Source organism: Rhineura floridana, chromosome 18, assembly GCF_030035675.1.
Source record: "Rhineura floridana isolate rRhiFlo1 chromosome 18, rRhiFlo1.hap2, whole genome shotgun sequence".
NCBI classification, from domain to species: Eukaryota; Metazoa; Chordata; class Lepidosauria; order Squamata; family Rhineuridae; genus Rhineura; species Rhineura floridana.
Window position 1 is genome coordinate 10,907,646 of NC_084497.1, and position 13,961 is coordinate 10,921,606.

Below are 13,961 nucleotides of genomic sequence, written 5' to 3' on the forward strand. Positions count from 1 at the left end.
GCCTGAAACCTCAGGGAGCTGCTGATGGACCAGTGGTCTAACTGGATACAAGGCAGCCTCCTCTGTTCCTTTTCAAATTAGCCCGTTAATCAGAACCCTGAGGACTAGAATCTTACTCTTACTCTTTGTCCTTTCTTTTTTTTTACTGGAAGGACTGTAGCTCAGTGTCAGAGCACCTGCTTTGCATGCAGAAGGGCCCAGCGTCTCCAGTTAGGGCTGGGATTGTCCCTGACTGAAACCTGGACAGCCGCTGCCAGTGGAGTCAATACTGCGTTAGATGGACAAATGTTGTGAGTCAGTGCAAGGCATCTTCTTGTATTCCTACCTTCACAAATTTAAAAGGAAACATTAACATTCCCCCCCTCCCCAAAAGACTTTGAGTTAATGTTAGTGCAATGCTAAGTCTTGGTTCCCTAAATGTTGCTTTATTCTGAAATGCTCCCCTCCATTGGCAATGCTCAAGGGGGTGCGGGATTTAATTATAAGGCTGGTAACCCGGGCGCACGCAAGTGCCGGGAAGGGAGAGTGAAGGTTTGCCCCTGCAAAGATTCCTTTTGGCTCTGGCTGAGACAGAGGGTGTTGCTGCTGGCTGGCTGGCGTGTGCCAGAGAGCGGGTGCCAAAGGCCAGTCCCTCCTGCCCTCCTCCTCCTCCCATCAGCTGATGTCTTTGACAAAGTCCTTGCTTGCCTCCTCTCTGCCACTCCTCCGTTCTGCCTCTCTCCCCCCCTACACACAAGGACCGGCCTCCTCTCCTTTCCTCTCCCTTGCACAGCCAGACGCCAGAGACCATCTTTCCCCCACATGGCTGACTCGCTCCTCAACCACTCCTGGCCGTCTTTCTCCAAGCGATGGATGAAAAGATGGTCCTTCAAACGAGGTAACCCTGGCGAAAGGGCCACACCAAAGGGGGGAGGCCCTTGGGGGTGGCTCTGTGTGCACGCTGCCCTTGCAAGCCCTCCAGAGGACCCGGAGGGAGAAAGTGGACCTAGCATCAACATTTGGCTCTGTTCTTCCTGCTTTCCTCCCTCTGGCCTCTGTCAGGGCTTCATGGCAGCTGCACATCTGGCTTGGCTACAGTTGCTTGGACCCGCCCGCACCTCGACTGACTGTCTCCAGGGAGGGGGCGCAAAGGACTTTTTTTCGGTGAGGCCAATGGGCCCATAAGTCTCAGGGAGGGGGATTGCTGTGGCCACCGGGCAGAGCCAAAGTGGCTCAAAAAGTGTGCTGAAGGCAGAGCCAGGATTGGGGAGTGCCTGTTGAGCCCCTCCCCCCAAAAGGAGTGGGTGCTGCCAGGGCTGGCTTCCCTAAGCAGGCGGGAGCCCTGAGGGGCTGCCCTCCCTTGCAAAATCCTGACTTCGCCTTCTTCTGCCCCTCTCAAGGCAACGGCTGTAGCTCAGGGCTCAGGGCCCTGCTTTGCATGCAGAAGGTCCCGGGGACCCCGACAGCCTCTCCAGATGGGGCTGGGGATATCCTCTCCCTGAAACCCGGGAGAGCTGCTGCCAGTCAGTGTGCGCAATACTGAGCCTGACTCGGTATAAATCTGCTGCTGAGGTTGTGGCTGAGGATAAGGAAGGTTCCCTTTTATTTATTTCTCTCGTGACCTAAAACGTTACTTTTCTGGCCAAGTGGCACCCGCTGTGGCTGGCTTCCTGGCCTTTGGGAATGAGCTGCTGATGTGCTGCAGCCGTAACCTTTTACGGCTTCCCATTGGGAGCGCAACGTGTAGGATCCAGAACCTGCTGAATGTCCCCAGCTGCCGGCTCAGGCCAAGGGGGTCCCTCTAGCCCCCTGTCCTGTCCCCACAGCCAGAGGCTGAAGCCCTGGGGCAGGACCGGAGTGCAACAGCCCCCCCCCCTGCAATTCCCAGTGACTGATGTTCAGAGGCATTTAGTGCCTCAAGAGTGGAGGCTGGACGGAGCCATTGTGGCTACTAGCCACTGATAGCCTTATGCTCCTCCATGGATCGGTCTAAGCCTCAGAAGAAAAGCCGAACAGTCCTTCCTCCAGATCAGGCCAAAGGGCCCCCCGCTAGCCCAGCGCTGTTTTCTCACAGTGGGCAACCACGGGGAAGTGCAACAGCCGCTCTCTCCCCCCCTTGGGATGCCCAGCCACTGGCCTTCCAGGCACGCTGCCCCCGAGAGTAGGGGGGAAACACACCCATCGCCACCAGTAGCCACTAGGAGCCTTTGTCCTCTCCTCAGGCTAGGGAAGTGGCCCTTGAGGTCCCTGACGTTGGGGCAAGGGGCCCGCAGTCTCCAAGCCCAGGGCCTCTCCTTCTGCACCTTGCTTAAGGCCTTCTCTGTCGAGGGGAACTTCTCAGGGGCACCACAGGGAGGGCCCCCCCTCTACATCAGGGGCAGCCAACCTGGTATACTTCTGCAGCTCCCAGCAGGGCTCATGGCCAACAGTCACAGAGGAGGATGGGAGTTGGGAGTCCAGCAACTTCTGGAGGGCCGCAGATGTTCCCCCATCCTTGGTCTAAAAAGCAGCATTCCTTCCTGCAAATGAGAGATGGAGGAATGTCTCTCTTTATAAGAGGCACTCCCTTCTGAGAGACACAAATGCCTCTTAGGATGGGGAAACATCTATGACACCCCCCCCCCTGATGTTGCTAGACTACAACTCCCAGCCAGTCTGGTCTTTCAAGGGGTCTTGGAGCCCTTACTTTTTTGGGAGCAGGGTCTTTATGTCTCCAGCATCCTATGAGCCAATCGGCGTGAAAGGGGAATGTTTGAACATGCTTCCGAGAAGACTCTTCTCAGTAGCTAACACTCTCCCCTTTCATGCTGATTGGCTCCCAGGGATGCCTGTTTTTATGGTAGAAGGCATTAGCAAGGATCTCATTCACAGCCCAGCTGCAATAAAAGGGAAGAGGAGGGGTGTGCTTGTGACTGTCATGAAGGGACCTCACATTTCTGAATTTGCTGTACGCTAGTGCTCCCGGCAGCCGCAGCAGCCAGGATGGGCAATGGTCCAGGATGATGCAAGGTGGAGTCCAGCAACACCTGGTGAGCCCCAGATGTCCCGCCAGCCTTGCTCTGAGAAGCAGCCTTCGCTACTCAGTAGGGCCTCTCTGCATGCAAGCAATGGAGGAATGCCTCTATTTAGAAGAGGCATTTCCTCCTGAGAAAGGGGGATGCCTCTTCTTAGATCAGAGTTGGAGATCATTATGGGTGATGTAGTCCAGTAACATCTGCAGGGTGCAGCCTTGGATATTGCTGGACAACAGTGCCCTTCATCCCTGACCATTGGCCATGCTGGCAGCTGAGAGGTGGAGTCCAGCCACACCAGGAGGGCCACGGATGTCCCCACGTCCCTACCCTTCAGGATGTTGGGTTGTGACTGGCCAGCTCCGGTTTGAGCGATCGCTTCTGCTCTTCTGCAAGGGCCCATTCCAGAAGCCTATTGTTGATGCTTTTTAAAATAAATGTTTTTATTGTTAATTGCTTTGGGATGTTTTGTTGGAAACGATTCATAAAGTGAAATTAAAAAAACGAGTGGATCTGACAGACTTACAAATACCAAGCCTCGTGAGAGGAAGCAGCTGCCCCAGGAGAGCTCTTCAGCAGTCCTCGTGTTTAACCTTGTTCCGTGGTAAGGAGGGCCACCCTTGGTAGCCCGGGACAAGGAAGCTAGCAATGGGGCAACTCCTCTCCGAGAGGAAAGCTAGCCCCTTCTTCCCTGTTGGGTCTCTGGGCGCCTCCAGACTTTGGGAGGGCGTATCCTGCAACCTGTCATTGACACAATAATAGCATATTAGTGGTGGATTTATACTGGGGCGTCCACAAATCATTCTGCTTTATTAGCGATGTTCAGTGATGCTCCCCAGTTGTTATCACATTATCGACAACTTGAGGGGCACTCTTGTCCTATGGTGCAACAAAAGTGTGTGTGTGAGGTGGGGTGGGGAATAAACCCTATAATATTATGTAGTATGCAAAGTTACAGGATGTCATTGAAAAGTTAGGGGGCATGCACCAATTGGAAATGAGGCAGTATATCCACCCCGAAACACAGTATTGAAAGTGGTATTGTGTATAAATGCCCCAATAACATCATGAGCACAAATGATCATGAATGCAAAATAAAAAGGATGTTTGGAGGGGCACATTTTTTTTTTTGTTTTTTGGCTAGTACCTGGAGAATCAGAGCCCACATGAGCCCAGAGCCCTTGAATCCAGAGAGCAGCGAAACTCTCCATTATTGGGTTGTTCCTGACAACCTTTTTATTGAACATTCATCCTGATTTGCTTGAACAAAGCTTATGCGGTAGTGGTGCTGATTTATTATATTGATTATATTTTATTTATTTATTTATTAAATTTATATCCCACCCTTCCTCCCAGAAGGAGGCTAGGGCAGCTGTCACTTTTTACAAAAGTCACTTTTTAGCCGTCGCTTTTTACAAAAGAAGTCTCAAAGTGACTTGGCAAGATAAAATCCAACACTTTAAAAAGTTTTTAAGTAATTCAAACAATGAACAATGCAAATGTATAAGACGCTCATCCAGCCTTTTATATCCAGCTCACCCAGCAATCCTACCCACTCCACTCAAAGATAAATATCACCGTTGGAGGCAAGGTGATTCCCAGAAGTCTGGGTCAACAAAAAGGTTTTAGCTTGGTGCCTAAAGGGTGACAGGGATGGGCTACACCAGACGTGTCTCCCTAGGCAGAGCATTCCGTAGGTGGGGGGCATCACTGAAAGGACCTGTTCTCATGTGGCCACCCTCTGCACCTCCCTCAGGTGGGACACACAGAGAAATGGTTGGACTCTGGGTGCTTCCAGTTGTTGTTGTTGTTATGTGCCTTCAAGTCAATCACAACTTATGGCGACCCTATGAATCAGCGACCTCCAAGAGCATCTGTCATGAACCACCCTGCTCAGATCTTGTAAGGTCATGTCTGTGGCTTCCTATATGGAATCAATCCATCCCTTGTTTGGCCTTCCTCTTTTTCTACTCCCTTCTGTTTTTCCCGGCATTATGGTCTTTTCTAGTGAATCATGTCTTCTCATGATGTGTCCAAAGTAGGATAACCTCAGTTTCAACATTTTAGCTTCTAGTTTAATTTGTTTTGACACCCAATTGTTTGTCTTTTTCACAGTCCTTGGTATCTGCAAAGCTCTCCTCCAGCACCACATTTCAAATGGGTTGATTTTTCTCTTATCTGCTTTTTTCACTGTCCAACTTTCACATCCATACATAGAGATCGGGAATACCACGGTCTGAATGATCCTGACTTTAGTGTTCAGTGATACATCTTTGCATTTGAGGACCTTTTCTAGTTCTCTCCTAGCTGCCCTCCCTGGTCCTAGCCTTCTTCTGATTTCTTGACTATTGTCTCCATTTTGGTTAAGGACTGTGCCGACTGGGCACTTCCAGACAACCTCTTTATCCTGATTTGCTTGTAGGGAGATTCAATGGCACCAGCTGTTGAATGAGTCCTCATTCTGATTTGCTTGCAGGGAGGTTAGATGGTGTTGTGTCAAAGGATTGCTTGCCAAGGTGTTTCTCCCGTCAGTTTCCTTAAGGCAAAAAGTCAGATCTTTTGGGAGAAACAGGTTTTGTATTGCAAGAGCTCCCAGTTGACACTGATTGTCCCATCTGCGTTCGTTGGTGATTGATTCCTGCTGGCAAAACTGCAACAGTCTGGAAGCACCCTCTGCCTGGTCTTTATTGAGGATTTGTTCTGATTTTATTCGCTGGGAGGTTGTCTAACAACGAGCATTCGTTCTGATTTGCATGCAGATTGTTTGTGTCTTCCTATCCATCCCATACTTTTCTATGCATTTATTTCCAAAAAGTTCTCTTTTTTTAAGTGGGATTGTTGCACTTGCGTGTCAGAATGCTTTAATCCACTTTAAATGTGCAAACCTAAATTTCTGGCATGCACTTGAATCCCTCCCGCGAAATGGAGGCGACCCCCCCTCTCCTGTGAGTGAGGCCAGAGGTGACCTCTCATCGGAATGGAAGGATCTGTCAATTTTGGGACTCTCATTTTCCCGTTTCTCCAATCTTAAATTCCCTTCTCCACGTTTCTGCAGTAACTTGTGTTTTAATTTTTTTTTAATCCTCCTTTTAGTCTGCATTTCTCCTAATAAACACATTTTGGTATGCAGTCTTGCTTAATGTGAACATTTTTGCAAGCTATCCTAATATAATGCATTTTAATGTTATTTTCATTCATTTCATTCATTTTTATGTACACTTTCCCCTCATAATGTGCATTTTTGTAATCATTGGTTGGTTGGAGAATTGCATTGCAAAATTAAGATAAGTGCAAATTTGGACGGATTGCTGTGTTTCACTTGTCATATTGTTTCGGAAAGTTCAGATTTGAAAGATTCAGCTTTAATCAAATTAAACGCAAAGCCCATTGCTAAACTCCCGTGCTTTGCTAGAAAGAGGAATGGTTCCCCACCTCCTCTCAAAACACCCCTCTTCCATTCTTGAGTTTTTGCACAGTCTCTCTCCATGGTACTACCTGGGAATTAACGCTGCCAAGCACAGCAGACAAGCAAAAATGAGTGTCGCGGCGGGGGGGGGGGGAGAGAGAGAGAGAATGAGAGAGACCAGAGTTCCCACATTGCCTAAAATGGTCTCTCCACAGCCTTGGGTGCTCTCGCCATGGGAGCCGCTCCTGCGCATGGCCATATTCCACAGTTTACGGGGTCTGATTTATCGTGTGTTAAGGTTGGAGCTTCAGGGGGAGGGGGAGAAGGGGGTCAGGTTTGGGGATGAACGATGAGGGTCTGGGAAAGCTTGGGCAGCAAAATTGCCCCCCTCCCCAGGTATGAGTGTCCCCTGAAACAGGAGCAATGATGAGCCCACCCCCAAAAAATTGCCTATGCATTTTCTAATCATCTGGGGAGGGGGGGAAATTCAGCTTGAGTTTTGCACAAGTCACCCCTTGCTAGGCAGGGCTGCTAGGGAAGAGGTGGAGGCCCTTCCTCTTTGGCCAGTGAATTCAGAGAAGCCTGGCAAGGCTTGAGGCCTGCGATCAATCAGATGTGGGGCACGCGTCAGCCCTCAGCTGACGGTTTCGACAGCTTTCTCACACGGGATCCATTCAGACCCTTGGCAAGAGCACTTTGCCCCTCCCGGGGGAGGGAGAAGAGAACAAGAGGGTGGCAGAAAGTCCTCTACGGGTGCTCCAGCCATCTGTTCCCCCTGACAGCCCATGAGGTGGGCAGGAAGAGAGAGGGTAAAGGGGTGGCCAAGGAATGGAGGCCCTCAAGAGAACAAAGTGGCCCCAGCCCAGTCCTGGATCAAGGCGAGTCTTCCAAGACCTGGGGTGGCAAATGAAGACTCCAAGAAAAGAGAAGAACGTCAACAACTCCTACTCTGAAGTCTTCATCTTAGTGACATGAAGCCTACGGACAGACTTCTCAGCACAAGACCATCAGGATTCTTTAACCTCCTTGGTGAAAATGAGTTTCCTTGGCTCGGCTTTCCTGGGGGAAAGACCATCCCCGTGGAGCGATGTTTCGTACCCTGCTTTCCCCAGAGGACACCACACCAGCATGGTTCACGACACAGGAGTAAAGTGATGGCGGCAGTAAGGAGGCGCTTAACTGAGCCGACCTTTTTGGGCCAGTGAGCACAGCTGGACTTTTGAGAAATATGCCATGAGTGCCAGTCACAAAATGGTTGCCATGGGGGCGTGGCATAATGACTGGATTCCTGCATCGAGCATATGGTTGGACTCAATGGCCTCATAGGCCCCTTCCAACTCTACGATTCTATGACTGCCACATCTACAAGAGCAGAAAATGAGATGGGGCCACTGAATAGTGTGGGCTTGCCCCCCACCCATCAACGAGGGAGGATAGGCTGTTGCATCAGCCCCCGGTATGCTCACTCTCAGGGAGAAGCTCTTTGCATCTCTCCTCTGTTCAGAGAGGATGGGAATGGGGGCATCCAACGCAATGTGGGCCTGTTAAAGGGGCTGTGTTTGGTGTGGGAGACTCTGAGCCAGTGCAAGCAGGAACTGAGTGGGAAGACCAGGGAGTCTCTTGCACACTGTGGATCTTTGAGGGGGTCTTTGCTGACACCCTTTGCGGGCGCCATCGGAAGTCCTGGCAGGCGCACTAACCACACACGACATGGCAAAAATGTCGGGTTGCATCCAACAAAGGTCCTACTGAGGGGTGACATGATTGCACTCTTTAAGTACCTGAAGGGCTGTCACATAGAGGAGGGTACAGATTTGTTCTCTGCTACCCCAGAGGGTAGGACTAGGTCTAATGGTTTTAAGTTGCAGGAGCGTAGATTCAGATTGGACATTAGAAGGAACTTCTTGACAGTAAGGGCAGTTCGGCAATGGAACCGACTGCCTAGGGAGGTGGTAGGATCCCCTTCGCTGGATGTCTTCAAGCAGAGGCTGGACAGCTATCTGCGGGAGATGCTCTAGCTGTGGATTTCCTGCTGTGAGCAGGGGGTTGGACTCGATGGCCTACAAGGCCCCTTCCAACTCTATGATTCTATGATTCTTTAGCAGTCAGACTGTTTACTGAGATCAGAGGCCGTTTGAGTTTCCCCACCTGGCAGAGCTTTGTCTGGCAGGGACCTAAACAAGGGACTTCTCCGCAGTGCCCCGCCCCCTTTGCTGAGGATAAACCTATTACTCTAATGTGACCTTTTGGAGTTTATCTTATGGTTACGGTTATCTTACTGTTTGAGCAGTACGACAATGGCGTCAATGGCCTAGGGAGGCGGTGGGAATGCGTTAAGTTGGATTCCTGTGTTAAGGAGAGGGTTGGACTGGATGGCCTCATAGGCCCCTTCCAACTCGACTGTTCTAGTATTCTGTGATTCTATGAGTGCAACCCCGCTCAGGGCACGGGACCATTCACCCACAGTGCCTCCGTCTTGCCAGGATTCAGAGCTTGCCCCCAAACGCATAATGACTGCTCCCAGTGGCTTCATATAGGTATTAAGTAGTATTGGGGATAAGATGGTACCCCGCAACTGCCAGGGGGCTGAAAAACAATAACCCAGTGCTGCTCACTGGACTCAGTCCTGTGGGTAGGACTGAAGCCACAGTAACATGGTGCCCCCAATTCCCATTCCACAGAGCCGGTCCAGGAGGATACCATGGTTAGTGGTATTGAAAGCCCGCAACAGATCAAGAAGCAGTCTCCTTTCGATGGGTACTGTGAGGTCACTTAGAAGTGTCTGGGAGGTTGAAATGTGCACACACATAGAGGCCTCTCTATCTGGCCCTCGGACTTGACACACCCTATTTTGCACCCTCTTTGAACTCTGACTTGCCTGGATGGAGGATACTGAAGGGTTTATTGCCTGCTGAGTGTGCGTAGAAATTATTTATTTATTTATTTATGAGATTTGTTAGACACCCATCTGGCAGAGGTTAATCTGCCACTCTGGGCGACTTACAACCAAACACAAGTACAAATTAGCCTACTGTATAAAGATAAAATGTAGATTAATTGTTTTAATCAGACCATTTCAGCAAGTTTTGACACTGTGGTGGTGGCAGATATACTGCATATTTATAAAACCATTCCCATTACGTTGGCATTTGTGCGAGCAACCCGTTTGGAGACGACCAACTTTTTTTGCCTGCAGTTCAACCGAGAGAGCGCCACTAAACGTCTCTCTTCTCTTTAGGGTCAGAGTGCAAGCCAGCGCCGGCGGGAGATTTCCCCAGCAGCAGCCGCACCGTCCCAGCCTCAGGTTGCAGCAGCCCAGACACCGTGTCCCCGTCCTTGATTGCGGAGGATGATGTCTTCTTTGACAGCATGGCAGAGGAGAGGGTAAGGAGGCACCACTGGATCCATCCCAGCTGCAGCTTCTACACCACGGGTGGGGAATCTCTGGCCTGGGAGCTGAATGTGGCCCCCCAGGCCTGCCTGCCTGGCCCTCGGAACTCTCTCCAGGCCACGCCCTCTTGTCTCAGGCCACACGCCTCGTAGGCCCTCTGCACCCTCCTTGAGTGTTTTTCCTGGCTGGAAATAAGAACATCCCAGTCTGCATCTGTGTCAGAATTGTTTAATATGTTTTTAATAATGTTTTTAACCCTTTTTTAAAATTGTTTTTTTTAATGTTTTTAATGCTGTTTTGTTTTAATGCATTTTAAGATCTGTTTGTATGATGTTTTAAAGTGTTTTAGTGCTTTGTTTGCCGCCCTGGGCTCCTGCTGGGAGGAAGGGCGGGATGCAAATTAATTAAATAAATAAATAAACATCAGAAGGGCCTGGTGGCTCAGGCCAAAGGACGAGGCCCATCTAGTTCAGAATCCTGTCCTCACGGCAGCCAGACGTGCCCCAGTGGAGAACGCACAAGCCAGGAGCCGGGTGCAAAGAGTACTGTCCCCCTCCTCTGCTTCTCAGCAACTGGCATTCAGAAGCATATGGCTCGTAGCCACTGAGAGCCTTACACTCCATGGATTTGGCTAATCCTCTTTTAAAGCCAAACCCTAACCCTCTTGTGCAAGTGAATTCCATCGTTCAGCTATTCTCTGTGTGAAGAAGCCCACCTTCCATCTTCATGAGATCTAGTGTTATGAGAGAGGGAGAAAAACGTTTCTCTGCCCGCTTTCTCCACACTGTGCATGATTTTAAACATTTCTGTCACGCAACTCGCCTTTTCTGTAAACTAAAAAGCCCCAAATGCTGCAACCTTTCCTTGGAGGGGAGTTGCTCCGTCCCTTTGATTATCTTGGTTCCCCTTTTCTGAAATGTGTCCTTGAACTCAGACAATGCCTGCCTCTGGCCTGGGTGGTGTGTGAGGGGGTCTGTGTTCAAACTAGTCTACTGCACAAAGGTAGCATTTGCATTAAGTGCTCCACCCACTTTTGCCTGTCGCCCTGCCCGCCACTGGCATGTGGGCCCGGAAGACTGCCCTGAAGGGAATGTGGTCCTCACCCCTGCTCTTGAGGGCTGCTGTGGAGGACACATTTTATTTTATTTCATTTGTTTTTAAATCTTTGCCTTTGCTTTCTTCATGTGGCACTAAAACCCAGGGATAGCCAGCTTGGTGCCCTCCAGATCTTGTGGGACTACCCATCATCTGCAGCCTTTGGTCATGCTAGCTGGAGCTGCTGGGAGTTGGAGTCCAGCAGCACCAGGAGGGCCACAGATGTGCCCCCATCCCTGATCTAAGAAGAGGCATTCTCTGCTGCATGCAAAGGATCAAGGAATGCATCTATTGAGAAGAGGCATTCTTTCCTGAGAGGGGGGAATACTCTTCTTAGATCACGGAGGGAAAACCCCTCTGGCCCTCCGGATGTTTATAAAATATAAAATAGTAGAGTTGGAAGGGGCCTGTAAGGCCATCTAGTCCAGCCCCCTGCTCAATGCAGGAATCCAAATTAAAGCATTGAAGGTGGCTGTCCAGCTGCCTCTTGAAGGCCTCCAGTGTTGGACAACCCACCACGTCCCGAGGTCATTGATCCCTAGGTCCAATGGCATGTTGCAAAATATACCTGCAACTCCCCACCCCACCCCAATCTGGAGGCGTTCCTAAGTTTCACCTCCCAACACAAAGCTGAAGAAATGAGGCCATGAATCTTCTGCTGGGAATTAGGATACCCCATTTCATGGTTTAATTGCCTTTTAGTTTACTGAATCATTTACTGAATCTTTTGTATATTATCTTATTTTATTGTACACTGCTTTGGTGACTTTGGTTGTGAAGTGGTTTATAAATCTGCAAATGAATAAAATAAGTCATAGAATCCTAGAATCATCAAGTTGGAACCCATAAGGCCATCCAGTCCAACCCCCTGCTTAATGCAGGAATCCAACTTAAAGCATAGCTGGCAGGTGGCTGTCCAGCTGCCTCTTGAAAGCCTCCAGGGTTGGAGAGCCCACCACCTCCCTAAGTAATTGGTTCCATTGGGGTGACTTTGGAGCTAGTAACTGTTTCTCTCTATATAACCTACCTCGCAGGTTTGTTGTGAGGACAGAAATGAGGTGGGGGCAGGGGAACTATGTACACCACCATGAGGTCCTTGGAGGAAAGGTGGAATATGCATGTAATAATGAATGACAATAAATTATCCGGAGGACCACACTTATTCCCCAACCCTCTCCTGCACTGAAGGGGGGAATAAGCTTCTTAGCGAAAGGGAGGGATGGCCCAGCACCCCTTTGCCACTCTAACCCCTCCCTCCCTCCCTTGGCAGGAAGATGCTTCTTCTCCAGAGCAGGATGCCTGTCCAGGCACAGTCCACAGCAGCACGGAGGACCTCCTCTCTATAGACTCCGCTCTCCAGGGCTCCGAGTACTACAAGGACTTGGGCATCGTCGGGCCCGTGGAGAGTGGGGGCAGTGTAGCCACCCCGGCAGCCCTACAGCTCGAATGGACATCCCGGGGGGCCCCCAGCTGTTGCTTATCAGCGGAGAAGTCCAGGGACTATGCGGGGGTGCGTACCCATGGCTCCTGCCCCTGTGGCCTTGCGGTGGATCCCAGCTTGCAGGTGGCCTCTCACTACCTGGATGCAGATTGTGCCTGTTCGTGCGGCGCTGAGGGCCAAGGCATCTTTGCTGGGGCAGAACTGGAACCGGCTCCAGAGAGAGAGGAACCCTTTCCGGTTTTGACCAGGTCCATGTCTACCTCGCGGCGACACAGCTGGGAAACGCCCATCTCTCCAACAGATGGCCAGCACAGGTGAGTCTGGCTGGGGAAGGAGGCCGGGTTCCCGATTTTTTTGCCGTAGCCCTGTAGTGCCTGAGATAATGTGTGTAGCAAAGCCTACACTTTGAATGTTGCCTCTGCCACCGACTCACTCAGTGGCCTTAGTCAAGGCATGGGGTTGCAGCCAACTCGCTGGAATTTACCAGCCTAAGTTAGCCATGTCCATTAATTTCTTTTTCTTTTTAAAAATATTAATTTTATTGCATATGCATAAACGCAAACGCAGAACAGAAACAAAGCAATTCCAGGGTGTTACGTTAGTAGGGCTGCTTCTAGAGAGTCCACCAAATTTCTCCAAGATTGCCAAGTTCCACAGATAAGCAAGTGAAAGTCCTGAGTAGTCTTCCATCCTCGTGCAATTGAGATCTGAGCTGCAGCCAGCATTCATGGAAGCAGTTCTTTTGCATGAAACCATCTGAGAGTCCCTAAGTTTAACAAAGACAGTTGGGGAGTAATTAAAATAGTTGCTTCAAATATTTTTTAAATTTCTTGATGTAATTCCACCCAAAAATCAGGGCCAGGGAGGACACTCCCACCAAAGATGTAGGAATATCCCCCTGGCCCCAAGTCCACACCAGCAGGCTGGAAAGAGAGTTGACATTATGCGAGATAGTGGCCCAGGCATTTGGTGTCACCTGTGCACCACCTTCACAGAGCGTTCTCTGACATATCCCAAGACAGATCTAGAAGGTTTGAACACCCTCATCTGCCGCCATCTAGAATCACTAATCTCCAAGTGCAAATCTCCCTCCAAAAGAGCTTTTAAGCCTCCCAAAAGGGCCAGTGAATATATTCAGCAACAGGCTATATAACTCAGAAAGAAACCCTTTCACAAAGGTCCCTCGACTCAGTATCATTGCCTCAAACTTAGTGAGAGGTCAATTAGCGTGCAATTTTATATTCAGACCCACTAACAGGTGTGTAAATTGGTATTCTTAAAACCAGGACAGATTAGGGGCTCCTGTAATAATCTTGATTTGCTGTAGAGGAATAGGATTGTTGTTAATACCTATGTCCATTAATTTAAGTGGCTTGTAGCCAACCAAATTTTACTCATTGGAATTAATGGACCTAAGTTCGCTATCTCCATTCGTTCCAGTGGGTTTACTCTGAGTATGAGATAAATTGGATGCAACTTTTTCTCCCTCAGGGTGATAGAGGGTTACCCTCCAGAGTTGTTGTAAGGTTTCAAACAAGATAAATGTATGTGCAATGAAGCACTTTTAATACTTAAAAAAATATTGCCATACAAACTTAAAAGTGTCTAGGAATAATAATCATTATACCAAAATTGACA

The 13,961-nt window shown here is 49.6% G+C and overlaps 1 protein-coding gene across 3 annotated transcripts in view; it reads left to right on the top strand.

Annotated features, from left to right (window-relative positions):
- The window catches only part of ARHGEF18 (Rho/Rac guanine nucleotide exchange factor 18), a 78,261-nt gene that overhangs the window by 3,763 nt on the left and 60,537 nt on the right, over positions 1 to 13,961 (top strand). For 2 of the 3 annotated variants that reach the window (XM_061601351.1, XM_061601352.1), the window contains exons 2-3: positions 9,635 to 9,780; positions 12,153 to 12,637. In XM_061601351.1, coding sequence (XP_061457335.1) covers positions 9,635 to 9,780; positions 12,153 to 12,637 — 631 coding nt within the window. Of the gene's footprint in view, positions 1 to 9,634; positions 9,781 to 12,152; positions 12,638 to 13,961 lie in introns of those variants that run through there. The other variant, XM_061601353.1, reaches the window with a different exon arrangement.